At 42.6% G+C, this 27,192-nt stretch overlaps 1 protein-coding gene across 4 annotated transcripts in view; it reads left to right on the forward strand.

The window, feature by feature from the left end:
• The window catches only part of KDM5B (lysine demethylase 5B), a 69,097-nt gene that overhangs the window by 11,653 nt on the left and 30,252 nt on the right, over positions 1 to 27,192 (forward strand). For all 4 annotated transcript variants that reach the window (XM_015099415.4, XM_027976023.3, XM_060396791.1 and 1 more), the window contains exons 2-7: positions 16,019 to 16,096; positions 17,415 to 17,537; positions 18,321 to 18,491; positions 23,909 to 24,043; positions 25,793 to 25,889; positions 27,033 to 27,142. In XM_015099415.4, coding sequence (XP_014954901.2) covers positions 16,019 to 16,096; positions 17,415 to 17,537; positions 18,321 to 18,491; positions 23,909 to 24,043; positions 25,793 to 25,889; positions 27,033 to 27,142 — 714 coding nt within the window. The remainder of the gene's footprint in view (positions 1 to 16,018; positions 16,097 to 17,414; positions 17,538 to 18,320; positions 18,492 to 23,908; positions 24,044 to 25,792; positions 25,890 to 27,032; positions 27,143 to 27,192) is intronic.

Raw genomic sequence — 27,192 nt, forward strand, 5'->3', positions numbered from 1 at the left:
TGGTTTCCTCACCAGGTGTTGAACCTGGCAGTGGTGGAAGCACCGAGTCCTGACCGCTGAACCTCCAGGAATTCCCAAGTCGGTTATTAAATGTGGCAGTACACGTGAAAGAAGTGAGATAGTGCTGTCTGTACAGCAGTAACAGGAGACACATCGTGAGATAAATTTAAGGTTTTTGGACATAGGACCTGTATCTACTCTCCTAAATTGAGCTTGCCTGTGTAATGTTACATCCTTTTGTCTTTCATACAGAAGATCTAGCCTTGAGGCATGGTCAGAATTAGAGTATATTGAATAGATGGTCTGGTTATGTTTGTGTAAATATTAGGTGATTGGCCGTGGGGTGGGGGTGAACAGAGCAGCTTCCTAGCAATACCAGCTCAGGTTCAGGCTTAGTCTTTTCCTTTGAATATGGCTATTAGGGATCATACATATTCTAAAATTATTTCCACTTTTGTTATTAGATTTATAGTTAATATATCTTAATTGCAGCAGGACCGAAAGCTGTTGAATGTTTGCTTTAATTAAATGTATGGCTTACTATTTATGTTTCTTTTTTGTACAATTGCAAATGTGTCTTGAGATAGATGGGAAGAGCTGACTCATTGTGAAAGACCCTGATGCTGGGAGGGATTGGGGGCAGGAGGAGAAGGGGACAGCAGAGGATGAGATGGCTGGATGGCATCACCGACTCGATGGACATGGGTTTGGGTGGACTCCGGGGGTTGGTGATGGACAGGGGGGCCTGGTCTGCTGCGGTTCATGGGGTGGCAAAGAGTTGGACCCGGCTGGGCGACTGGAGGGATCTGAACTTGAGGTAGAACATCAGAACAAAGAGCACCCCTTAGTGTCTTCTCCGAGGCTCAGGCTGATGTTCACTGCCACTGCTGTCCCTGTCCTGACCTTGATGTTTGAATCTCCCAAGAGAGCCCAGTTTGTCAAGTAGGGAAAGTGTAGTGTCGAGCAGGTGTTCACAGATCTAATAAGCCTTTAAAGATAGGGTGTGGGCTGTTTAACTTTCCCTGCCCTTGGTGCCCAGGTTGGTTTGGGTGTTACCAAGTGCAGGTTGAGGGGGCAGAGTCCAACCTCATTCCTAAAGTCCTTTCCCTGACAGATCATTTTTGTAATCTTTCTGAAGTATGTAATGTTTTCTTAACTTTAAATCAAAACTACTTATTAAGTAATTTCAAAAACTGTGGTATTGCTACAGGACCATAATGTGCCTTGGTTGTAGGCATACCGAAGTGATATTCTTGCCAGTTACAATCACTACAGGGGAGAACGGTCTGAAATTTCTTGCAGACTCATTCAGTGACCGTAAGATGTCTATGAATGACCTGAAATGAATAGTGCTTTCCTGTTAAATTTTCATGATTGACCATCGTATTGTCAGCCTATTTAAGGGGAAGATAATTTGTTTTAGAGATTTAGCTTTCTTAGGATCTTTCTTTCAGCACCCCCACGAGAGACTGACCCAGACTTGCCGGTGAGTGTCCAGGAGTCTCTGGCAGAGGTGTGGCCTGGTGTTGGCCAGCTGCAGGGTTGGGGCTCTGAGTTCCGCAGTGCACAGGACCTTTTGAAGGAGGTCACCATCATCTTCTGGAGAAGGCAATGGCACCCCACTCCAGTACTCTTGCCTGGAAAATCCCATGGACAGAGGAGCCTGGTGGGCTGCAGTCCATGGGGTTGCGAAGAGTCGGACACAACTGAGCGACTTCACTTTCACTTTTCACTTTCATGCATTGGAGAAGGAAATGGCAACCCACTCCAGTGTTCTTGCCTGGAGAATCCCAGGGACGGGGGAGCCTGGTGGGCCGCCATCTCTGGGGTCACACAGAGTCAGACTGAGGTGACTGAGGTGACTCGGTGGTAGCAGCAGCAGCAGCAGCAGCACCATGACCTTCATCAGCCCTAGTAGTTTGGTCTCAGGTCAAACAACAGGGAGGGAACACAGCCCCGCCCGTCAATAGAAAATTGGATTAAATATTTACTGAGCATGGCCCCGCCCATCAGAACAAGACCCAATTTTCCCTACAATCTGTCCCATCAGGAAGCTTCCATAAGCTTCTTATCCTTAGTGACAGAATGAACAGCCACAATCACAGAAAGCTAATGCAGCTAATCAGGTGGACCGCAGCCTTGTCTAACTCGGTGAAAGTAGGAGCCATGCCCCTTAGGACTGCCCAGAGCGGATGGGCCATGGTGGAGTGCTGACAAAACGTGGTCCGCTGGAGAAGGGAATGGCAAACCACGTCACTATTCTTGCCTTGGGAACCCCACGAACAGTATGAAGAGGCAGAAAGATAGGACACTGAAAGATGAACTCCCCAACTTGGTAGGTCCCTAATATGCTGCTGGAGATCAGTGGAGAAATAAATACAGAAAGAATGAAGAGACGGAACCAAAGCAAAAACAACACCCAGTTGTGGATGTGACTGGTTATGGAAGTTAAAGTCTGATGCTGTCAAGAGCAATATTGCATAGGAACCTGGAATGTTAGGTCCATGAATCAAGGTAAATTAGACGTGGTCAAACAGGAGATGGCAAGAGTGAACATTGACATTCTAGGAATCAGTGAACTAAGATGGGATGGAATGGGTGGATTTAACTCAGATGACCATTATATCTACTACTGCGGGCAGGAATCCCTTAGAAGAAATGGAGTAGCCACCATAGTCAACAAAAGAGTCCAAAATGCAGTACTTGGATGCAATCTCAAAAACGACAGAATGATCTCTGTTCGTTTCCAAGGCAAACCATTCAGTATCACAGTAATCCAAGTCTATGCTCCAACCAGTAATGCTGAAGAAGCTGAGGTTATGAGACCTTCTAGAACTAGCACCCAAAGAAGGTGCCCTTTTCATCACAGGGGACTGGAATGCATGAGTAGGAAGCTGGAGGAGTAACAGGCAAGTTTGGCCTTGGAGTGCAAAATGGAGCAGGGCAAAGGCTAATGGAGGTTTGCCAAGAGAATGCACTGGTCATAGCAAATGCCCTCTTTGAACAACACAAGAGATGACTTTGCACATGGACATCACCAGATGGTCAACACCGAAGTCAGATTGGTTATATTCTTTGCGGCCAAAGATGGAGAAACTATACAGACAGCAAAAACAAGACCGGGAGCAGGCCATGGCTCAGATCATGAACTCCTTATTGCCAAATTCAGACTTAAATTGAAGAAAGTAGGGAAACCACTAGACCGTTCAGGTATGATCTAATCAAATCCCTTATGATTGTACAGTGGAAGTGACAAATAGATTCAAGGGATGAGATCTGATAGACAGAGTGCCTGAAGAACTATGGACGGAGGTTCATGACATTGTACAGGAGGCAGGGATCAAGACCATCCCCAAGAAAACTGCAAAAAGGCAAAATGCTTGTCTGAAGAGGCCTTACAAATAGCTGAGAGAAGAAGAGAAGCTACACCTTTCCAAAGAATAGCAAGTAAAGATTAGAAAGCTTTCCTCAGTGATCAGTGCAAAGAAATAGAGGAAAACAATAGAATGGGAGAGATTAGAAATCTCTTCAAGAAAATCAGAGATACCAAGGGAACATTTCATGCAAAGATGGGCACAATAAAGGACAGAAATAGTATGGACCTAACAGAAGCTGAAAATATTAAGAGGTGGCAAGAAAACACAGAAGAACTATACCAAAAAGATCTTCATGACCCAGATAATCACTATGGTGTGATCACTCACCTAGAGCCAGACATCCTGGAATGTGAAGTCAAGTGGGCCTTTGGAAGCATCGCTACAAACAAAGCTAGTGGAAGTGATGGAATTTCAGCTGAGCTATTTCAAATCCTGAAAGATGATGCTATGAAAGTGTTTCACTCCATATGCCAGCAAATGTGGAAAACTCAGCAGTGGCCACAGAACTGGAAAAGGTCAGCTTTCATTCCAATCCCAAAGAAAGGCAATGCCAAAGAATGTTCAAACTACCACACAATTGCACTCATCTCACACTCCAGCAAAGTAATGCTCAACATTCTCCAAGCCAGGCTTCAACAGTACTTGGACCATGAACTTCTGGATGTTCAGGCTGGATTTAGAAAAGGCAGAGGAACCAGAGATCAAATTGCCAACATTCTTTGGATCATCAAAAAAGCAAGAGAGTTCTAGAAAAACATTTACTTCTGCTTTATTGACTACGCTAAAGCCTTTGACTATGTGGATCACAACAAACTGTGGAAAATTCTTCAAGAGATGAGAATACCAGACCACCTTATCTGCCTGCTGAGAAATTTGTATGCAAGTCAAGAAGAAAAAGAACCGGACATGGAACAATAGACTGGTTCCAAATCGGGAAAGGTGTGTGTCACGGCTGTATATTGTCACCCTGCTTATTTAATTTATATGCAGAGTACGTCATGCAAAATGCCGGGCTGAATGTATCACAGCTGTAATCTAGATTGCCAAGAGAAATATCAATAACCTCAGATACACAGATAACACCATGCTTAATGGCAGAAAGTGAAGAAGGACTAAAGAAGCTCTTGATGAAAGTGAAAGAGGAGAGTGGAAAAGTTGGCTTAAAACTCAACATTCAAGAAAGTAAGATCGTGGCACCCGGTCCCATCACTTCATGGCGAATAGATAGGGAAAGAATGGAAACAGTGAGAGACTTCATTTTTGGGGGCTCCAAAATCACTGCAGATGGTGACTGCAGCCATGAAATTAAAAGATGCTTGCTCCTTGGAAGAAAAGCTATGACAAACCTAAAAAGCATATTAAAAAGCAGAGACATTACTTTGCTGACAAAGGTCCATCTAGTCAAAGCTATGGTTTTTCCAGTAGTCATGTATGGATGGGAGAGTTGAAGTGCTGAGCGCCGAAGAATTGATGCGTTTGAACTGTGGTGTTGGAGAAGACTCTTGAGAGTCCCTTGGACTGCAAGGAGATCCAACCAGTCCATCCTAAAGGAGATCAGTCCTGAATATTCATTGGAAGGACTGATGCTGAAGCCGAAACTCCAATACTTTGGCCACCTGATGCTAGGAACTCACTCTTGGAAAATACCCTGATGCTGGAAAAGGGGACGAGAAGGCAGAAGGGGACGAGAGGATGAGATGATTGGATGGCATCACTGACTCAATGGACATGCGTTTTGAGTAAGCTCATGGAGTTGGTGATGGGCAGGGAAGCCTGGCGTGCTGCAGTCCATGGGGTCATAGAGTAGACGTTGCAACTGAGCGACTGAACTGAGCTGAGGATCTTTCTTAGTGAATTTTGAAAGGATCCTTCCATTATAGGCTTTATGAGACTTTTGGGACATGCCAAACATGCGTATGAATTGCTCCAGGTAACTTGGTAGTTATCTATCAAGGGTGTGTTTGTACTTAGCTTGTTCCTACAGAGGGACTTGGGAGGAAACTGTCTTTGAAGTCTGAAAAGCAGTATTAATGGGAGGATTGTTTTATATATGGCAAACAATAGATTTTCTCATGAAACCGGTAAAGTGGGCCTGTCATTTTGTAAGTTTGAAAGTCTTCTATTAATGATGTGATTGTGTTTCGGTTTTTGACAGTTCTCTTGTGGAGTCAGAAGTTTGAAATATAAGATAAAAATTGATCCAAATTATTTTTTAATTTAATATTTAAACTATTGTAAGTTTACAGAAAAATTGAGAAGATAGGTCGTTTGAGAACCTCCTCACCTAGTTTCTCCCCCCTTTATTAGCGTGCATCAATGAGCTGTTAGTGTGACGCATGTGTTGTATAAATCCGTGAATGAACACAGGTGCGCTTCGGTTTTATCTGACGTCTTCTGTTGCGGAATTTTATCTGGGGCATCACGACGCATTTACTTGTGAGGTCTTTTTGGGCTCCTGTTAGCTGCGGTGGTTTTTCAGATTTCTTGGTTTTGATGACCTTGACAATTTTGAGGAGGACTGACTGGACATATCAGCAACTTTTTTTTTTCTTTTCAGGAGCCATTTATTCTTGCAGTCTTTCCTGTTGGCTGTGGGAATATTGAAACATTAAAGCTGTGGGAGTTGTTCTCACGTTAACTAAAGCAAGCCCTCTGCTGCAGTACGCACCTCACTTGACACAGTTGCCCATGTCTAAATAAGGAGCATGATGTATTTTACTAAAATATTGTTTTCAAATACTTGTCACCAAGTTTTCTTCATTGACAAGTTTTTAGCAGTGAGAGGTTTTTTATTTCATATTTTTAATCTTATCTTTATAGAGACATTTAAAATTAACTTTCCTAATTAGACTTTGCTTGTCAGTAGCATTTATTGGACATCCATAGCACTGTTCTGGGAAGGTAATTTTCATTTTAAAGTCTTCCTTATTCTTATACTTCTGTTACAGAACTCACTGTCATTCATAAAAGGGGGTCTCAGGCAGGCACCTGTGGCTCCTGTGATCACATTGATTTATTTTTTTCCTGTGCTTGGCTGTCTGTAAAACGTGACCCTTGAGTGAAGCTGAAAGAAGCTTCTTAGAAGGTATAAATGTTTTGTTTATGATAATTAACATTGAAAAGTAAAGGAAATAACCTCAATGTCCAATAATAAGAAATTATTAAAGTGCCAATACAATGAAATATTAATGTTGACTGTATAGTAATAAGTAAAATGCAATGTCATTTTTTGGGGGAGGGTTTGAAATTATGAAGATAAGCATCTTAGAAAAAACACTGGGGGGATGTATACCAAAATGTAGCAGGTTTTTCTCTACAATTACAGGGCTGATTTTTTTCTTTATATTTTTTTCTGAAATTTCAGTAATAAGTCTGATTACTTTTGTATTAGGGGAAAAAAGTATATTTTAAACCTATTGTATTCCTTAGCCTTTGTCCCATAAGAAAATATGCAGTCAGGAAATTTTACATAGTGGTCACACAGAAAATGGCTTTGTCAGTATAAAATACTGATGTCACGTGTGAAACCATAGGTAGACTTGCCCGCGAGTGTTATTTTTTGTGTTACAGAAGTTGAATTCCATTGCCACCCTAGCACCTCCTCTCTAGACAGTTTTGTTAACTGCCTCTATGCCTAAAACAGTCTGATGGCATCACCGACTCGATAGACGTGAGTCTGAGTGAACTCCGGGAGTTGGTGATGGATGGGAGGCCTGGCGTGCTGCGATTCATGGGGTCCCAAGGAGTCGGACACGACTGAGGAACTGAGCTAAAACAGTCTGATAAGAATCTCTGTGGGTTTTTTTTTTTGGTTACATCTCACAATATGTGGGATCTTAGTTCCCTGACGAGGTATTGAACCTGGGCGCAGAGTTGATTCCTGGACCGCCTGGGAATTCCCTAGGAAGCTCTTTCAGCATGAAAATCCTGCTTCAAAAAAGCAGGATGCGTGTATCTAATGCTGGAAAAAGAACACAGAAAAAAAGATTAATGGACCTCGAGTAGTACATATTAATGAATTCCATTTTATACAAATTCATAATGAAGATTAGAGAATCACAGCCATTGTTTTAAACATAACCAATCAAAAAAAAAGAGAGAAATGATTGCATTAGGCTTCCTGGAAACGACAAAGCTTTGCAACATGAACATTTCATGCTCGGTAACGAGCTTTTTCCTGTCATTCACTGTGTGCATGCCAGGTGCCTCTCTAAAGGCCTCGCCCACATTATTTCGCTTAAGCTCCCTGATTCCCTCTCTCTCCGTGCGCACAAGGCACACGGAGCTAGCCTAGTTCAGAGTCACAGTGGAGCCAGGCTTTGAGCCTGGGCAGTGCGGCTGCGGGCCTCCTCCCTGACACCCCCTCTGCGATGTCGGGGAGACATAAGCCCCACTGTGCCTGAGGAGGCAGCATCGAGCAGGTGACAGGCGGGGGATGTACAGCCCTTGCTTGTTTACAGTCAATTTTCAGTTCATTTCGGTCGCTCAGTCGTGTCCCAACTCTTTGCAACCCCATGGCCTGCAGCACACCAGGCTTCCCTGTCCACCAGCTCCTGGAGCTTGCTCAAACTCGTGTACATTAAGTCAGTGATGCCATTTAATTTTATTTAAGTTTATTGTTTATTCTGACTTTATTGAGTCAAATGTATAAAATAGTAAAGTATATACAGAGAGGTTTAATAATTAGTTGTGTATATAGATATATAAAATTTAGTCAGGATGCAAGTTAAAACAAGTTCTTTTCTATCCCAAATACATTGTTACTTCTTTTTTTAATCTTTTTAATTTCTTAAGTTATGAAGATATGATAACACATTACAGGAAACTTGGAAAATATAGAACAGAGTTACATATATTTCCACTTATATATTGCTGTTTTTTTCTAAGTAGGTAAATTAAGATTTTTAGTTGGGATTTCAGTATCAAACTCAAAGATTAATAGAAATGAATATACAGAGAAGTAGAAGGACACAGTAGGCTTGGAAAAAGCCCCGTGAGCCAGCTTAGCAGAATTAAGATCTGTGCAGTCTTCACACAACACCAAAAGGTATTTGAAAATAACCCACATATTTTCAAGTTCAGTGTGACATTTACCGAGAGAGATCTTTGAGTTAGACGCTGAAAGCCTCAGTAAGGCTAGAAAACTGGAAAACCACAGAGGGTGACCACAGAGAAGACGGCATTTAAGGGAGAGATGAACATCAAAGATGCTTTTGAAACCCCATGAGTTTGGAAGTTAAATGTCCACTCTTAAGTGGTGGCTGTATCTAAGAAGCCGAAACAAGGAGAATTAGGAAATATTTGTAACAGAATACAAATGAAAAGAGAATTTTCCAGAATTGGTTGCATGCAGCTGAAGTTGCTCAGTGGAACTAAATACAATGTGGAATCTTGAATAAAGAATTAAAAAGATAGTATACCCTAGCATAAAATTTTGTGAAGTTTGAACAAAATCTGTACTTTAGTTAATAATACTGTATCACATTAATTTCCTATTTTTTTTTAAAAACAACATAGTATTTCCTTATATTCTCAGAAATGGATTAGAAGTTTCAAGCTTCATTCAACTTAAGGAAAAAAAATCCCTAAAATAATTGTCTTTTTAGACTTTTAGCATGAATACTAAATGCCAGAATACATGGAACTATATCAAAGTTTTTTACTGAGTCAAACAAGTAGACTCAAAATGTCATAATTTTTTAGGCTAGGCAAAAACTCGTAAGTTTTCTAAACTCATAAGTTTTCTGAATATTTTACATACTATTTGTATATGTAATATGTGTATGAAAAGCTTTTCTACTATGTTTGATGAAGGCTTAAGAAAGAGCAACCAAAAAAAGGGAAATGAGAGAACACAAACCAGGTGAAATGGGGGCCCTCGCCATCTTCCGGGACCCCTATAACGCGCATGGTGGTGTGCTCGGTGTCCCGGAGGTCTCTTAGAGACTGTCCTCTTTTTTTTTTCCCCTTCCCATTTTTCTATGTTCCATTCTACGGCAGTGATTTCCACCGTTTTGTCTTCCAGGTCACTTATCTGTTCCACTGCCTCAGTTTTTCTGCTGTTGATTGCTTCCACTGCGTTGCTCATCTCTGTTCTTTAGTTCTTCTGTGTGTTAGCTCAGTCGTGTCCAACTCTTTGTGATCCCATGGACTGTAGATTCCCAGGCTCCTCTGTCCATGGGATCCTCTAAGGCAAGAACACTGGAGTGGCTTGCCTGCCCTCCTCCAGGGGATCTTTCTCCTTTGTTGGCAGGGGGCTCCTTGTGGTGGTGGTGGTGGTGGTTTAGTTGCTTAGTCGTGTCCAGCTGTTGCGACCCCATGGACTGTAGGCGGCCGGGCTCCTCTGTCCATGGGGTTCTCCAGGCAAGAATACTGGAGTGGGTTGCCATTTCCTTCTGCAGGGGATCTTCCCGACCCAGGAATTGAACCTGGGTCTCCTGCCTTTCAGGCAGATTCTTTACCCACTGAGCTTTGAGGGAAGATCCTTCCTTTTGGTAAAATTTCTTATAAAGCTTTAATCCAGCTATCTACTGTGGGTGGCAGTTACACTTCCTCCCTGTTAGTTGTTTGGCCTGAGGCGACCCGCCTTGAGATCTATAGGCTCTGAAAGTGAAAGTGTTACTCCCTCAGTCTTTGCAAGACTCTTCAAGTCCATGGGCTGCAGCCAAGGCTCCTCTGTCCATGGAATTCTCCAGGCAAGCATGCTGGCATAGGTGTTCATTTCCTTCTCCAGGGAATCTGCATTGACCCTATCATATGCTATAGGCTCTATGGTAGGGTTAATGGCGACCTCCAAGAAGACCTGATGCCGAGGAGCATCTTCCAGGGCTGCTGCTGCCAGTGTCCCCGTCCCTGTGGCGAGCCCTGCTGACCCACCTCCACAGCAGACCCTCCACTGCTAGCAGGGAGGTCTGGTTCTGTATCCTGTGGGGTCAGCTGCTCCTGTCCCCCGGTCCTGGTGCATGCAAGATGGCTCAGCTGGGAAAGACTCCTCCTGCAATGTGGAGACACAGGTTCCATCCCTGGGTGGGGAAGATCCCCTGGTGGAGGAAATGGCTCGTCACTCCAGCATTCTTGTCCGGAAAATCCCATGGACAGAGGAGCCTGGGGAGCTACATGCAGTCTATCTGTGGGGTCACAAAGAGTTGGACACGAGTTGGCAACTAAAGCCCTCCCTTCAGGAGTGGAGTCTATTTCCCCCAGTCCTGTGGAAGTCTTGTAACCAAATACCACTGGCCTTCCATGTCAGATTCCCTGGGGATTCCCGGTCCCTTTGCTGGACCCTCAGGCTGGGAAGCCTGACTTGGGGCTCAGAACCTCCACAACAGTGGGAGAACTTCTGCGGTTCAGTTGCTTTTGAGCTTGTGTGTTGCCTGCCTGGCGGGTGTGGAAGTTGAATTTACTGTGATTGCTCCCCTCCTCCTGTCTGGCTGTGGCTTCTCCTTTGTTTCTGGACGTGGGGTATATTTTTTGGTGGGTTCCAGCATTGCCCCGTCCGTGGTTATTCAGCAGCTAGCTGGGATTTTGGTTTCTCTCAGGAGGAGGTGAGTGCATGTCCTTGTACTCTGCCGTCTTAAACCAATCTTCACTGTTACTTCTTCTTTTTAAAATGTTGCTCTCTTTTTTAAAGGTTATACTCTGTTTCTAGTTACTATAAAATATTTGCTTTATTTAAGGGAACTCTTTATTAACTTGTGTTGAAATTGCGATGATGAGAAGTACTGGTTGGCAACTAGGTGCCAACTGGAGTTAGGCTGAAAGGATGGGGCCCTTAAAGTTCTAAGCTCATATGCTCCTTGAAAGTTGAGGTTGCATTGACTTTTTGCTAGAGGAAAATTACATTTCGGCGGTCAGAACTCAATGTGATGTAATGCTTGTTATTTTTGCTTTACAGTAAGCAACACTTAGATCTGTAATTTCTATTCTCACCATAGCCCTGAAGGTGGCTGTTTTTCATACTTTTCTGCAGAAAGAAGTTGAGATTGCCCGAGTGGTGAAGATGGAACGCAGACTCCAGTCTTCTGCCTTCAGCGCATCACCCTTTCCTATCCTGTAGTGATGCTGATGTTCTGAGGAACAAGTGTCTTTATCTATTATTATGATGTTTGGTTAAGTAAAAGGAGAAAGTATTGAAAGAAAGTGGGTTGGGGTAGTGAGATAAGAACTTGAAAGCGCAAAATTTTTAAAGGAAAGCCAGATATACTCCCAGTACGTTTGTTTGGTTACAGACCCATTTGAGACCCTGGTGAAAGCTGTGAGCCTACCCAGAAAAAACCACATACACTTAAAGTGCCTCATATTTAAGATATAAAAGTGTTCCATAGTCTAAAAAGAAAATCCTCCAAGTGTTTTTACTAGTGGCTCACTAAGGCCAGGCGATCTTAAACATACTTGAACAAATTGGTGGCTAATTACAGTGCTTGGGGCCAGGTCTGCCCTGAGGGGAGTAAGAAGCAAAGGAGAAGCAGCACCAGCATGTATTTGCTTTGAGAAGACTGAATGAAGCCTTTGTCACAAAACTTTCCTGCTAGACACCTGTCAATGTCATTGTGAGTGGCAGTGGATGTCTGAGGGGCTCGTGAGCAAGAAGTCTGTTCCCGCAGTTCACGGGGAGTGTGCTGTGCCGCACACTGCCTGTCGCTTTTGTGCAGATGCCTTAAGGCTATCTTACAGACTGATGGGTGAGAAGGTGTCTTTAATTGTATTTCATAATATGTTACTGAAATCTTCATTAAGGCTGATAAACCTTACAACCTCAGCCCAACAGAAAGCTTTTTTAACTTCCCTTAACATTCTAAGATGAATTCTTTGTTCGGATCCTTAAAATTTGCACTGAGGTTCTGTGGTAATGTTGATAACACAATGTGAGAATCTGCCCTTGAGAACACTGAGGGTTAGCTCTGCTGGCATTGAACTCAAATCCCGTGAGTGCATTTTTTCAGTGATGAGTGGGATTGATAGAGTATATGCAATTAGAAAAAAGCTTTGGTTCTTAATTCATGTTATTCTTTGTAAACTAATGTGCTTTTGATGCTGATTTTTAATTGATTTTGTCTGTACGGAATCGGAGAACTAACTTGTAACCTCTGTATACTTTCCCGTTTTGGTGATTGTTAGGTTTCAAATGATGTCAGTCTCTAGAAACATTAAAACAGCTTCTAGTATATTGAGTATGTGGGTGTTAATAGTGGATATCTACGAAGTGAATTTTCATGGTCTTTTTGAAAAATCTTTAACATTCTATGGAAGTTATTTTCATACTGTTCATCATTTCAGACATTTTCTGAATTAAATGTGCTGTAAGTTACTGTTGCTAGGTTAGTGCTGGGACTAAGGAAAGTGTTTACGTGGTGTTTCTCAGGCCTCTCTCAGGATTTGGAAGCTTCAGTGTCCTACTTAACTGCCTTCCCAAGGAATATATTTTTTAATGCTCAGGAAAATAATTGAGCTTTTAAATATTATAACTGTACTTTTATATCGAATAACATTTTAAAGTTTTTAAAGAAAATTAAAATGAATTTTGACAGGGAATTTATATGGAACTCCTTGCAATCTATACCTACTTCATGTAGAAATTGCTTTTCTAATGTTAAAAAAAAAGCATGGTTTTATGAATCATCTTATTGGTAGAGGGCAAGATTTTGGTTAGATTACGTGATATCCCTTTTAGATACTTCACCGTCAAACCAGAAATTATCACCATGTTTCTAGATGGAAATCTTCATTGTCTGACATTTGAACGTTAGATTCCTGTGTGAAAATGTTCACTTCTTAGAAGCTTTATTACGGTCTCTCTGCTTCTCTGATGGCTGGCCTTAGTCAATTCACAGTTTATCTCTGATGGCTTCTTTCCACACATAAAGGTCATGGCTCAGTGAGGCCAGCCTTTGCCAAGGATTTCCTTGTTCTAATATGACAGTGAGCATCGGACAGAAAATGCGCTTCTTTTATTGGAGCAGAGCTTTGCCCCTGACAGTGGAAGACTCAAAACTGAATGACGTTTATCCTATTTTATCTCATTTTTTGGTAACCAGAGGAGGAGACAGAAGTTTGCAGTGATCTGAATTTAGTGAAGGAATAATCTACTGAAATAGTTTTGGTTTTAAACAGGTTAAACCCACTGTGTGAACTTCCTGAGGACAAACACATATTGTTTTCCCTTTGTGTGATTTTTAGGATTCATTTTACTCAAAAAATGTTGCAAGCTAAAACCAAGTATAAATTAAATAAGCTACATACGTACAAAGACACTGCATATCTTAATGTAGAAAACTTTAATATGTAGACTTATAGTGAAGTTAATTTCTGTATCATTGTGTTTTGGAAATAGAAGGCATATTTGATTCATTGGAGCGTATCATACATTACCCATAAATCTTAATCTCTAAAAATTGCAGATCATTTGGGCATTATGTTAATCATTTACTTACATATTTGACACATTATCTTTGATATATTTTTGGTCTAACCTTCAACTCGTATCAATTCAATTCAGAAAGCCTACAGCTTTTATGAAGTAGTAGAGAGCAAAGCTCTGAGCAACATCCAGTCTTCCATTATGCTGCTGCAGAATACTAAGAATCAATGTAATTTTCTTCTGCTACATTTTATTCATATAATTAAACACATTGCTTTCCTAATTTTTAGTTAACAAGGTAAACAAAAATCATTTTAATCTTTTTGACCCAGGATGAAATAAGTAGTATTTTTGTAAGTCTGTTAGCAATATAGTATATTTAACTAGCATTTAAACATTAGCTGTGGTGTTTGCTGAAGAGGCTGTATGATAGCGTTAGACACTTCAAGACCTGATCTGTAATTGGCTTGTTACACAGGACTGTTGGTTTTTCCTTTCTCCTTCCTATTCTTTTTGGGATTGTAGTAAATGGCTTTGTACCAATGTGTGATCTACTTATTTCCTTTTTAAAAAAACTGTAATATTTAATCTACTTTTTAACATAATGTTTAATCAGGCATTGCTGGTGAGCATTTTCACTTACGTGTGTCTATCACAAAAGCAAAGTCTTGTTTTAATTTTAAACTAAAAGCAGTCGATAGTGATAAATTCCAACAATATAAATTTGAGATTAAAATAACCTCTTTCCCCCTGTCTTTTATGATAGTCTTTAAAATTCACAAATGTCAGCACAGATCTGCAGGGTTTAGTTCTCCGCTCGTTCACTGCTGCTGTCTCTCCACGTTCAGAGTATCTAGATACTCCTCATTACAGCTGCCCAGTATTTTAGTGTTATTTACAGGTGTGACCAGCATTTGAATTAACTTGTTCTCTTAATCTAAAATTATTATTATTATTAGGTATTACATAATGTATTTAATATATTTCAGATTGTATTTAAAATGGGTAATGAAGCAAAAGAAAAATCACCCGTTATCCTACCAAAGACCAAAGACAAACCACTGTTACCCTTGTTGCTCTTTCCATGTTTTGTTTTCCTATTATATAGCCTGTTTTTCTTTCTTCCAAAAAACATATGTAAGGGAAAATTTCAGTGTCAATAAATGGAGCTATGTGTGTGTTTGTGACCCCATGGACTGTAGCCCACCAGGCTCCTCTGTCCATGGGATTTCCCAGGCAAGAGTACTGGAGTGGGGAGCCATTTCCTCCTCCAGGGGTTCTTCCTGACCCTGGGATGGTACCTGGGTCTTCTGCATTGCAGGCAGGTTCTTTGCCATCTGAGCTACCAGGGAAGCCACTATTAGAACTCTTCAACAGTTTAATTTTTGTCTTAAAATTATGTTGAAACACTAAAATAGTACCTAATATAAAGTAAACCATCGTTAGGGTGCAGTTTGGTAACATTAAGTACATTGACAGTGTTCCGTAACCGTCACCGCTGTCCATCTCCAGAACCTTGTCGCTGCTCCAGACTGACTCCGTGCCTGCTGGTAGCTCGGGTGCTGCTTAACACCTTTCAGCTGTTCTCTCGCTGGGAACAGTTTTTTCCACTTGGAAACAGTTCATATACACTCTCCTTCTTGTCTGTTTTCTTCTAATAGTTCTTCCAAGAACCCGGATCAATAGGTATGTTAAGGATGACTTTTTTTTTTTTTTTAAGGGATGATTCTTAAAGTTGGTTTTAGATGTCAGCCCTCCTTCCCCCAGGGAAGAGTTTATCCTCAATTTTATAATAAAGGTTAATGTTACTAGGTTACAGATACTAAAATACAGTTTGTATATAATTTGACATTAATATAGCTGTTTGGCAACCCACTCCAGTACTCTTGCCTGAAAAATTCCATGGACTGAGGAGCCTGGTAGGCTACAGTCCATGGGGTCGCAAAGGGGTGGACACGAGTGAGCGACTTCACTTCATGGCTGTTTCTGTCCTTACGGAAGAGAGGAGTGGGAGCCTCTTTTGCTTGAGTTGGCGACCTTTCGGCGGCATCTTTGGACCCTGCTTGGAGGGGTGTGTGCCGGCCGTGCCAGTTATTTGGAGAAGGGGGATTGTACATATTTCGCTGTTCTGGTAGAAAACGGTTGAGAAACTACTGCTCTGTGTTTTGTTTGACTCATTAGAAATGACATGTACTGTACTTAACCAGAGATTTTTCTCCAAGACTCTTTTTCTAAGTGTGAGAATTATGACGTTTTCTAATGAAAGCCGTTGCTTCTCTTCTAGGATTGGCAGCCACCATTTGCATGTGATGTTGACAAACTTCATTTTACCCCGCGCATCCAGAGGCTGAATGAACTGGAGGTGACGTCTTAACCACTGTTCTGGTTGCCTGTATTCTAGTTTTCTGAAAGGGCTCTTCTGAACTAGGCCTTGTCGCAAATCTAGTGGCTTCAGGGAAACTAAAGTATAGCTAGTAATTGTTAATCATAGTAAAACAGATGGCAATAAGCCTTTGAAGCAAACCCCAAAACACTGATTTTTGTCAGTAATTGCCAACCTGTTAATAAATGCATTTAAATCCTTGTAAATCTAAGGGACAACGAATAGAATTTAGATTTTGGAAGGCATTTGCTTTCAGAACTGCTTCATGGAGAAGATCTCCCAGCTCTGAGGCTCTCCCATTCTTCCGCATGCCTTCACTTAGGCCTAAGAGCACACTCTCCTCCCCCAAGGAGGAGTGAGTAGCCTGGGGCTCTCTACAGAAGGGGAGTGTCTCTTCTTTAGCCCTGGGTGACTTGAGCCCTAGAGTGCTGGGCGAGTAAGAGCTGAGCGCTTCTCGCATGAAGGCAGATCATTTCATATGAATGTTTTGCTAATCTAATTTCCATACCGAGCCGCGTTTTATTTTTTATACCAAACCAAACATTCTTAAATGAAAACTGTGTCCACTGGAACTCCGCTGCATTGGCAGTGGTGACATCTGGTGTGTATGTTTTCAGGCATTTCACTGTGTTTTCACATTAAGCTTGAAAGATAGGAAGATGGGTATTAACTTTGACGTAGGTGGGAATATCTGAGTATTGATCTCAATTTTGGTCTTATGCAAGATAAGACTCGTAGAACTGTCTGAATTTCACAATGGGGGAAAGAAAAATGAGATAATTTAAAAAACATGACTTGTAGGCTACAGTTAGTAATCTGTTAAAGGAGTAACATTTAAGAGTTCTCTGCTAAGATATCCAGACTGTTAACATTGATGCAGAACTGCTGCCGAACATGTGCTTTCAGATTTGCATTTGAGCAAATGAGAGAATTTGTACCTGGAGAAAATAGAACCTTAAAATGCCGGAATTGTAAAAAGACCAAAGGGGCATACAGAAGCTTACCTATGATACTCCTTAAATGAGGAGCTTTTCAGATTGCCTGTTTATGTTATGCGAGGACTTCCCGAGTGTGTAACTGCTACTAACCTGGTACATGGTAGGGGCTGGGTTAAATTTTTGATTGTTTATGTGTAATTATTTAATCAGTTTTATTTTGTATATTTTGGGACAGTTTCTCTCTTGAATTCATAAGTGCTATTGCAGTTAAATATTCTAAGAATGAGAATATCACATGCGCAGGAAAGGAGCTTTATAATAAGCTAGGTAAGAGTACAGCTCAGTTCTTTGTCATTTAGGCTCAAACACGTGTAAAGTTAAATTTCCTGGACCAGATTGCAAAGTACTGGGAATTACAGGGAAGTACTCTGAAAATTCCACACGTGGAGAGGAAGATCTTGGACTTGTTTCAGCTTAATAAGGTAAAAAAGCCTAATGACCATCTTTCTCAGTGAATAGTTTTTCTGACAGCATGAATTTGCTCTTCATTGCCTTAAACTAAGAAACTTACTGCTGCTTGAAATATGTAAGGTAAAATTCATCATTCAGTTTTGTGATTAATTGGTCTCTGCTTTTCAGGTTTGAAAGCCTTATCTTGTGAAGTATATTGCTACCACCTGGTTTTGGTCATACTTAAACTTCACAATGGTCCTCTTCGATATTCCTGTCTCTTTTATTACAGATAAGACGACAGTGGCTTTCAGTGTCCAAAGTGACCAGTTTGAAAAGGCTGAGTTATAATTCTCTACCTTAAAGTTCATTTCAGTCCAAAGCCTGCGTTATTTCCACCTGGCATGCTGCTGTTCTTCCTACTCATCAGTTTATGGAGATTTTAAAGGGTCACTGGGTTTGACCAATGGCTTGAACTCTGTCTTTATCAGAGATTTCATTGCTAATTTAGTTCTTTCTCATGGAAAATCGTGACTACTTTGGGGAACTGAGAAGTAGCTTTTGGAGGAGTACAAAAAGTTAATGGACTATGCTGTCAAAAGCAGTGTTTTTAATTTCTAGTTTAAAATTAATAGTGTATATATATATGTGTATGTATATATATGTATGTATTTTTTTACTTTGAAAATGTAATTTTTAAAAAAGATGATCACAGCCAAGAACATTGTATTTTCGGTGCCATACCTCGGCTTGAGGGGTTTAGGGCTGATTCCCCTATAGCTGTTTCTGATTCCTTCTGCTGTTTTATTTCACAGTTAGTTGCAGAGGAAGGTGGATTTGCAGTTGTTTGCAAGGATAGAAAATGGACCAAAATTGCCACCAAGATGGGCTTTGCTCCTGGCAAAGCTGTGGGCTCTCATATCAGAGGACACTATGAGCGAATACTGAACCCCTACAACTTATTTCTGTCTGGAGACAGTTTGAGGGTGAGTGGGGCTAGCCTTAACCTGTTTTATTTCACTGCTTATTGGTACATGGTCTTTGTGAGGAATGAAAAGGCCTTGATTATGTATGGAATACTTCCTTAAAAGACTTGGTTTATCAATTTTTCCTCTGATGTTTTTGTTCTGTTTCTAGAGTGAACATACTAAAAAGGTTGTTTTTGGAATGAATAGGGTTATGGAGGAAATAGTCTTTGATGAAACTGAAACCTATATTATACGCTCATTTCCTACAATGAGCAGTTGGTTATCACCTACTTGTCACAACTCATGCTTTTGCGTTCACTTACTGTTTAAAGTATATTCCTGGGCTTCCCTGGTGGTCCACCAGTAAAGCATCTACGTGCCAATGCAGGGGACGTGGGTTTGATCCCTGGTTCTGGGAAGGTCTCACATGCTGTGGGGCAACTAAGCCCACGTGCCCAGAGTCCCTGCTCGGCAGCAAGAGAAGCTGCTACAGTGAGAAGCCTGCACCGCAACTGGAGAGGAGCCGCACCTGCCGCAGCTGGAGAAGGCCTGCGCGCAGCAACGGGGACCCAGCACAGCCGAAAACACTTGATAGCGAATAAGTTAAAAAACTATGAGGCTTTAAAAAAATGGAATTCTCGCTGTCACATGAAAGTATAGCATGTGAAATATCTTGCTTGTGTGCTCTCTTGCCAGCTGAGATCGCCAAAGAGATTTTCAAATAGAATGTTGATTTTGGTAAAGAGTTAGGGGACTTGGTAGGTCTTCCCAGGTGGTGCCAGTGGTGAAGAACCTGCCTGCCGATGGAGGAAATCTAAGAGATGCAGGTTTGATCCCTGGGTCAGAAAGATCCCCTGGAGGAGGCATGGCAACCTGCTCCAGTACTCTTGCCTGAAGAATCCCATGGACAGAGGAACCTCCTGGGCTACTACAGTCCATGGGGTCGCAGAGAGTTGGACATGACTGAAGAAACTTAGCATTCACGCAGGGGACTTAGCAGTGCTGGACAGCAAATGGATCCCTTTTCTGATAGTTCTGTGTAACCATGTTTGTTTCCTTACAAATTATTCAGATGAAAACTTCCTTCTAATTAAAAGCAAAACAGTGTTATAAAAATTTCCCACTTTATTTTAGGCCCTGGTAGGAAGAAGAATATCATAATTACCCTTTGAGATATTGTACACTAGAGCAGGGGCCCCTGTAATTTTAGAAACTGTTAGGTGGAGAAGTAGGAAGGTATCACTGTTTCAGAGGGTGAACCACTAATCAGAACTGTGTCCTGAGGCAGATACACCATCCATGATGCTTGCACCCTGTAGATTCTCATAGCGTTTTTTTCTCTCTCGTGATTCCAGGAAGGCATTCTTTTTACCCTCGAAGAATGTGACTATTCTAATATTCAGAAAGTTGTTTAAAGATAGATGGATTGTGTGAGTGTTGAGTGAACCCATGGATGAAATAGTTAAGGATACTGTGTGTGGAACCTTTATGTCTCTGTTTTGTAATCCGATCTACATATTTTTGCCACAGTAGGTTTTTTCCTTTTAACCTTCTCGGTGCGGAAGTTAGAAGAATACAGAGAAAGAGTCTCAGCTTCACGGGTTGCAGCATTTTAGAAACAGCTCAGTCTGTGTGCTTAGAGTCTCAGAGTCTTTTCCAGTGAGTCAACTCTTCGCATGAGGTGGCCATACCAGAGTTTCAGCTTTAGCATCATTCCTTCCAAAGACATCCCAGGGCTGATCTCCTTCAGAATGGGCTGGTTGGATCTCCTTGCCGTCCAAGGCTGGGAGGGATTGGGGGCAGGAGGAGAAGGGGACGATGGAGGATGAGATGACTGGATGGCATCACTGACTCGATGGACTTGAGTCTGAGTGAACTCCGGGAGTTGGTGATGAACAGGGAGGCCTGGCGTGCTGCGATTCATGGGGTCGCAAAGAGTCGGACACGACTGAGCGACTGAACTGAACTGAACTGATGTACTTAGAGGCCCCGTAGTTTCATAGTTGAAAAGTATGTAAGCATTTATACAATTATAGTCTGAAAGGAGTGGATATTTAAAGAACCTCTGAAAGGAGTGGATATTTAAAGAACCTTTTACAAACATTGCATCTACAACACATAAATATTTGTTGAGGGGTCTACTGATGTGTTCATTGTGGAAAAAGTCTAAAAGGGAAATAGGATGAGAATAAATCCCACCTAATCCTCTCATCTCATGTATTATTTTTATACACATACATACAAATGGAGGTATATTCTTTATGTACAGAATTGATCTTACTTTTTTCCTGCTTAACATGTCAGTGTATATCTGTGAAGATACAGGTTTTTAAGGAATCTGTGGCATTCCCTTTTTTATACCCAGACCTCTTTTTTTTTTAGGTTGCTTCTTTCCGGTTGTGCTGGGTCTTGTCGCTGCGGGTGGGCTCTTCTCTCACGGTGCTGAGCGGGGTTGCTCTCTGGCTGCAGTGTCTGGGCTTGTTGGAGCGGTGTCTTGTTGAGCATGAGCTCTAGCGCAGGCTCATTAGTTGTGGCCTTTGGGCTTAGCTGCCCCGTGGCATGTGGGATCTCCCTGCACTGGGGGTCAAGTGCGTGGCCATTGCGCTGACGGGGATTTTTAACCACTGGATCACCAGGGAAGCCCCAGTGCAGACCTTGCTTTGATTTCTTGCGTCGCATTCTTTGTGTGTGAATTTTGTGCCCATTTCTGATTTTTGAAAATAATCCTGAGAGGAAAGGAGAATCAAAATGCATATATTTTTAATGGAAAACAACAGGAGGCCACTGTGCATCATTAAAGTGACCGGATCCAGAGCACAACGGCCCCGGTGCTGGTGGGGTGTGGAGCAGCAGGAGCTTCTTTCCACTGCTGGTGGGGAAACAGAACGGCGCCCCGCCCTGGAGGGCTGTGCACGACTGCCTAGAGAACGGAACGTGCTGATTGCCACACACAGCCCGGCAGGCACATGCCTTGGTATTCACCCAAAGAGTTGCAGCTTTATTGCCCAAATTGGAAGCAACGAAGATGTCCTTTAGTAGGCGAATGGATAAACAAATTGTGAGGCACCCAGACGATGGAGCATTACTCAGCCCTAAACAGTGAGCGGTCAAGCCCTGAGAAGACAAGGAGGAAGCTTGCGTGCGTTTCTTTACGTGAAAGAAGCCGGTGGGAGGACTGCGCCCACTGCATGATTGTACCTCAGTGGCACCCTAGAGAAGAAAAGACCAGTGATGCAAAGACCAGTGATCGCAAGGGATGGGGGCAGCGGAGGGAAGCGGAGCAGGCAGAGCCCAGCAGACTGAAGGCAGCGAAAGCGCTCTGAGTGATGCCCCACCTTTGTCCAGACCCAGAGCAGGCACGTCACCGAGAGGGAGCCCTGCGGCGCGAGCGGTGGGCTCCGGGGGCTGTGTTGGTGTCGGCCCACCAGCTGGAGCCAGTGTCCTAACACTGGTGAGGATGTTGACGATGGGAGAGGCCGTGCATGTGTTGGGGGCAAGGGTTGTATGGTTAATCTAGGTACCTTCCTCTCTACTAGACTGTAAACCTAAAAATTCTCTTGAAAAATAAACCCTTAGTAAGGGCTGGGGGAGACACGTGCTCTGTGAAGGAACTGTTGAAGCCTGAAGTAAGTTTTGGGAAACTCGAGAGACTGGCGCCGTGCTCGCGCGGGACAGAGCTTCAGTCTCGCGCCCCGTGCGCTCTAGTGTCTCACGGGATTGCATGATGTCGTTGTGTGTGATGATTCCAGTTACCTCGAAGGCCCAATTTCTCAAACCTTTGTTTGAGCGTTGGCATGTGGTAGCATTAAATATAGAACAAACATATCAGGTGTGTTTTGAACTGACTGAGCAACTAACACCTTCACTTGAAACAAATTAGTCTCTTCATACACATTCTTAAAAGTTCCTGAGCTTGATTTTATCTTGATTCCTCAAAGCCCTTATACAGCCAAGCAGACCATGTGTTATGGAGCTATTTACAGCAGTGGAGACTAAGAACCACACACACAATATTCTGATTTCTGACCCTCCACTTAATAAAATGTCTATGAATCAGCCTAGTTCCTGTGTCCACAATCATACATACGTTCAGGTTTCAGTAGAAAGTTTATATAATACATGAAAGTGACTAATTTAGGTGGTAGACAGGTTTTATTCCCATCTATGTGTTTTCACTGAACATACTCTTAACTACTTACTTACACAGTGCCAGTGATACTCTCTTCTAATTGAACTGGTGTTTGCAGATCCGATCTCTTAGACTAAGACTCTTTCACGTTCACAGGGTGCGCTGCCAGTGGCGGGTTGGTTACTTGCTCGTAGCATCGGGCAGTCTGTGGTAGTTTCCGTTACTAGTCTCTGACACTGTGTTGGAAGCAGACTGTGTCAGCTGGTGGCTCTGTGGTATCTCGGGGCTTCTGCCCCCCCTTCTCTGGGTTCTTTTTGCAGATGTTGTGAGGGGCGCCGAGCGCGTTAGTGAGGCCCTGGCCGCGGCGGTGCTCGCAGAGCGGAAGCTGTAGAAGACTGTCACTCGAGTGCACGTTCCACTGAGTGCGGATGCATGACAGCCATCTGTGCTCACGCTATGGAAACGGCTCTTAGAAATGCTGCCTGGGATGTTTGTGGGTCCTCTTACAGAGGAGCAGTATTTTCTTGAAATTCATACTCGATTCGGTGGCGAAACTTTGCTATCACTGTTTTGTCGCACTGGCATTGAATCACCCTTTTACAGTCAAACCAAAAAGAAAAATCAGAGCAAAAAGACACTGTTGTATGACCAGAACCAGAGTTACTCCTGGGGGCTGCCTGTTAACCTTTGCCTTGTGAATGAGACTTTGTAGGGATATGTTGAAGAAAAGGAAAGCCTTAATATGGGAGAACAGTCAGGTAATCTGTTTTCTCAATGCAAATGATATTTTTTTGATAACAGAAGGTGGCTAGTTATGTTTAAACCTACAGGATAGCATAACATAATTTAGAAAACTTACTGAATTCCACATTTCATTGCTGTAAATTTTTTTTAAAAATGAGATTCCAATTATGGAAAGCTATTTTGGGAACGTATAGGGGCCTTTCTAGCAATTTGGACCTTCAGTTAATTGACAAGTTGTAAGCAGGGGTAATTGCCACTGGCTCATGGGAGCTGCTTTGAGCCTGCTGTGGCCTGTTGTAACCTGATCAGATGACATCAGCATTACATGAGTTGAAGCAGCACTGTTCACCTCCTGGAAAAAAGTTCAAGGTGTTATAACTATATGTGTGTGTATATGGTTGATAACTGCAGACTTGTCTTTGCATTTATTTATTTAGATTTTAGAGATTGCACACCTGTATTTCCATCAGTAATTGTAACATATACCCTGCAAAAATCCATTGAAATTCTCTTAAGATTAAAACGGGAGAAATTCATCAGTACAGTTGTGTTTTATTTCCAGTGTCTGCAGAAGCCAAACCTGACCACAGACACAAAGGACAAGGAGTACAAACCCCATGATATTCCCCAGAGGCAGTCTGTGCAGCCCTCGGAAACCTGTCCTCCAGCCCGCCGAGCAAAACGCATGAGAGCGGAGGTGAGAGCCTCGTGAGGCTGGGCAGGCCTGGAGCCCAGTGCTGGAGTCTCTGACCCTGGACTCCGTCGCGCATGCGCTCTTCACAGGCTGACCTTTCCTGACCTCACAGAGGCATGCTGCGTGTACGCTGGCTTTTGCACTTGGAGGAATCGCACTGTTAGAGGGGCGAGGAATTGAGGAACTCCTTCTAGGTTTATGCTGCAGGGTCAGTCTGCTGCTGAATGGTTAACAGTCAGAGACTTGGGAAGAATAGGCATTCATTGTGACCCTGATGATGTTGGGCAGAGTTTATTGGGGGTTAAGACTAGTAGGTGTGAAGTTGAAGATTTTTCGCTGAGAAGAACTTTGTCTTTTTAACAAAGCATTTAGGAAGCAGGTAGCGACAGTTGTTTCTGTCAGACTCCTGAAGAGGGATATGTCTGTGGCAAACGCTCGTGCTGCAACGGCAAGGGGCAGGGAATTGAACACAGGTGAAATGAAAGAGAAGCAGGAGGGAAGATCAGGAGTGAACGGCTAACAAAACAGCTTGCTTTCAGATACTCCTGCTCTGAGAGGTTTCTCCTAGAAAGGGAGCAAAGTGTTTTCCCAGTTAGCTTTTTCCCACACAGAGGTGGGAAAGTTTGGGGTTCTTCCCTGGCTTGATGGACATGTATGAAGAATCAGTGATTAACATATTAAGAACAATTTAGAACTGGGAAGCCTCTTGGCATTAGTTGGGTTTCTGAATCTGTAGTTGGGTTATTTAGTAATTATTGGAGAGGATGAAAAAAATCAGCCATTTTGGTTTCTGAGAAAATGGATAAATAAGAGAATTATTTTTTATTTAGGTGGGTTGGAATAGGGAAAAGATTGGTGACTCCATTTTTCTGAAGTGAGAGTGCCTCCGAATAGGAATAAACGGTTATTTGAAGCCCACAGGCAGGCCTCCGGTGCATTCGCCTTAAAGGGAGCTCTTGTTTGAGTGCATCTTGATCTTGAAATGTGTAAGACATCCAGGTGCTGTGAGCGTCCAGGTCTGTCTTGAGGACACATCACGGTGATGGTAGCAGTGGACGTCCTAATTCTGTGTGAGTGAACGTGGGGCAGTTTCACAACCTCACTTGTGTCCCAGAGCAGACAGGGCTTTGCGTATCAACCAGTGTGAGCACTTTAGTGACTACTAGGGACCGTGATTGGCTTGCATGCTCTTTCTGATGGGAGCCCATGACTCAGTGCTGTTAGGGGAGCAGTTATAGTGATAGTCCACTACAGGAATTGATAGGAAATTGCTGTGGAAGCTGAATTTTCCTTGAATGCAGCCAAACTTTGGAAGAGCCAGCAGAGCTTATAGGCTGATGAAATTATGGTATTTCTGTAACTGTTTAGGCTGTGGCTTAACGATGACTGAATAGAGTGTAAGTTGTGAGCAGAGGAGAAGTGAGGAGCTTCTAGGAGGAAACACGCGCTATTCCCAGTAGGGGTAGTAATGCTTCCCATCAGTCACCCCTGATCCCTTGCCTTTTCCCGATTGGTTTTGTCCTGTTAAAAGGGGAGAAGACTCGTGACGTACAAGTTTCCTCATTCATTCCTCAAGTAATTATAATAATAAAGGTGGGGTCTCTCCTTTAAGGGGAAAGGGAGCTATGTTTTGAATGTCCTATTGATAGAGATAATTTTTAAGATTATGGGGATTTTGTGATTCCAACTGGATTTTAGGATATGTCTTTCTTTTTAAAGAAGATACTCACGTATATGACAAATTTGTTTAAGGCCATGAATATTAAAATAGAACCCGAAGAGACGACAGAAGCCAGAACTCATAACCTGAGGCGACGAATGGGATGTGCAGCTCCAAAGTGTGAGAATGGTAAGAACGTCCATCCGTGGGTAGGGAGGAAGAGCAGATAAGTGAAAACAGCCATTCATCTGTTAGTTAAAATAGTGGAGCAGCTTGACATACTAGTCACTGGGTTACATACTAGTCATTGGCGTTGCACCCTGAGAAATAAAATCTTATTATATCTGTTCACATATGAAGTGACCAGAAGGTGAAAGGGTCTCAGCTCCCCCTAGTTGCTACTTTGAATTTTGATTTGGCAACAGTAATTGTAAAGCAGTGATTTGTGAGACACATGGGCACCTTTGACTGAAGAGCTGAGAGGTTTGCTTTCAGGCACGCTTGCTGAGTCTGGGTTCTAGCTGCCTGCCTGGCCATTGCGTGATGTCAGTCACAGAAAGGCAGGTTTGGTGCTCTCTTGAGAGAAGTTCTAGACAGGGAGGCACTTAGTAATGAAGACGTTATTAAAGTGGACTTTTCTTAGTGGTTGGTGTGTTAGTGTAAAGGCAGCACAAGGTAACAGAAAACAGATGGGATTTTAAAAACGTAGATCTGAGTCTGATCCTGGCTCAACCACTAACTGGTTGTATGGCCTTGGAGATGTTTCTTATCTTCCGTGAATGCCAGTTTTCTTGTCTTTGAAACAAATTTGATGCAGAGCATTATGTGATAGATACAGTAGTGCTTTAGTACAGTACCTGCCACAGGATAGCCCATTAGCTAATAGCTCGTGTTTTTAAAAAGTCTGCATCTTTGAAACGAGAAAGTTAGGTTAGCAGCCTCAGACCATGGAAGGGCAGTCTGCAGTGTGGAGGGGGCTCTGGTGGTGAGCTGTCAGTCTCACAGGCAAGAGCAAGAGGAGCTCACTGTCTGCATGTGTGGTGTCTTAGCCTTAAGACCGTATCTTCACCTCCCACGTTAGAAGCATACAGGCTTGAGCAGCATCTCCAGAAGTGCTCGTATCTTAGAGTTTGAATGATGGGAGAGTTTGCACTTGACCCTAAAGCGATGAGCACAGAGCCCTTGAGCATGGTCGCTCGGGGGGCCCCTGCCGCCGCTGCGGTGAGAGCAGCGGGACATCCATTCAGGGTGTGCTTCGGGAGGAGGTGGTGAGGAGGGAGAAAGCTGAAGAAGCAGAGCAGAGACAGTGCTAACCTGGACTGCCTCTTACAGACAAAGACGTGAAAAGCAGCATCAAGCAAGAACCTGTTGAAAAGAAAGAGTATGTTACAGAAAGTGAGAAGGAAAAACCCAAGAGTCGAGCTAAAAAAACTACCAATGCTGTGAGTTGACATGTTTAAACTCTTCTATGGCCCAGTTTATAAATATTTAA

The sequence above is a fragment of the Ovis aries genome, chromosome 12 (assembly GCF_016772045.2).
Source record: "Ovis aries strain OAR_USU_Benz2616 breed Rambouillet chromosome 12, ARS-UI_Ramb_v3.0, whole genome shotgun sequence".
Taxonomy (NCBI): Eukaryota; Metazoa; Chordata; class Mammalia; order Artiodactyla; family Bovidae; genus Ovis; species Ovis aries.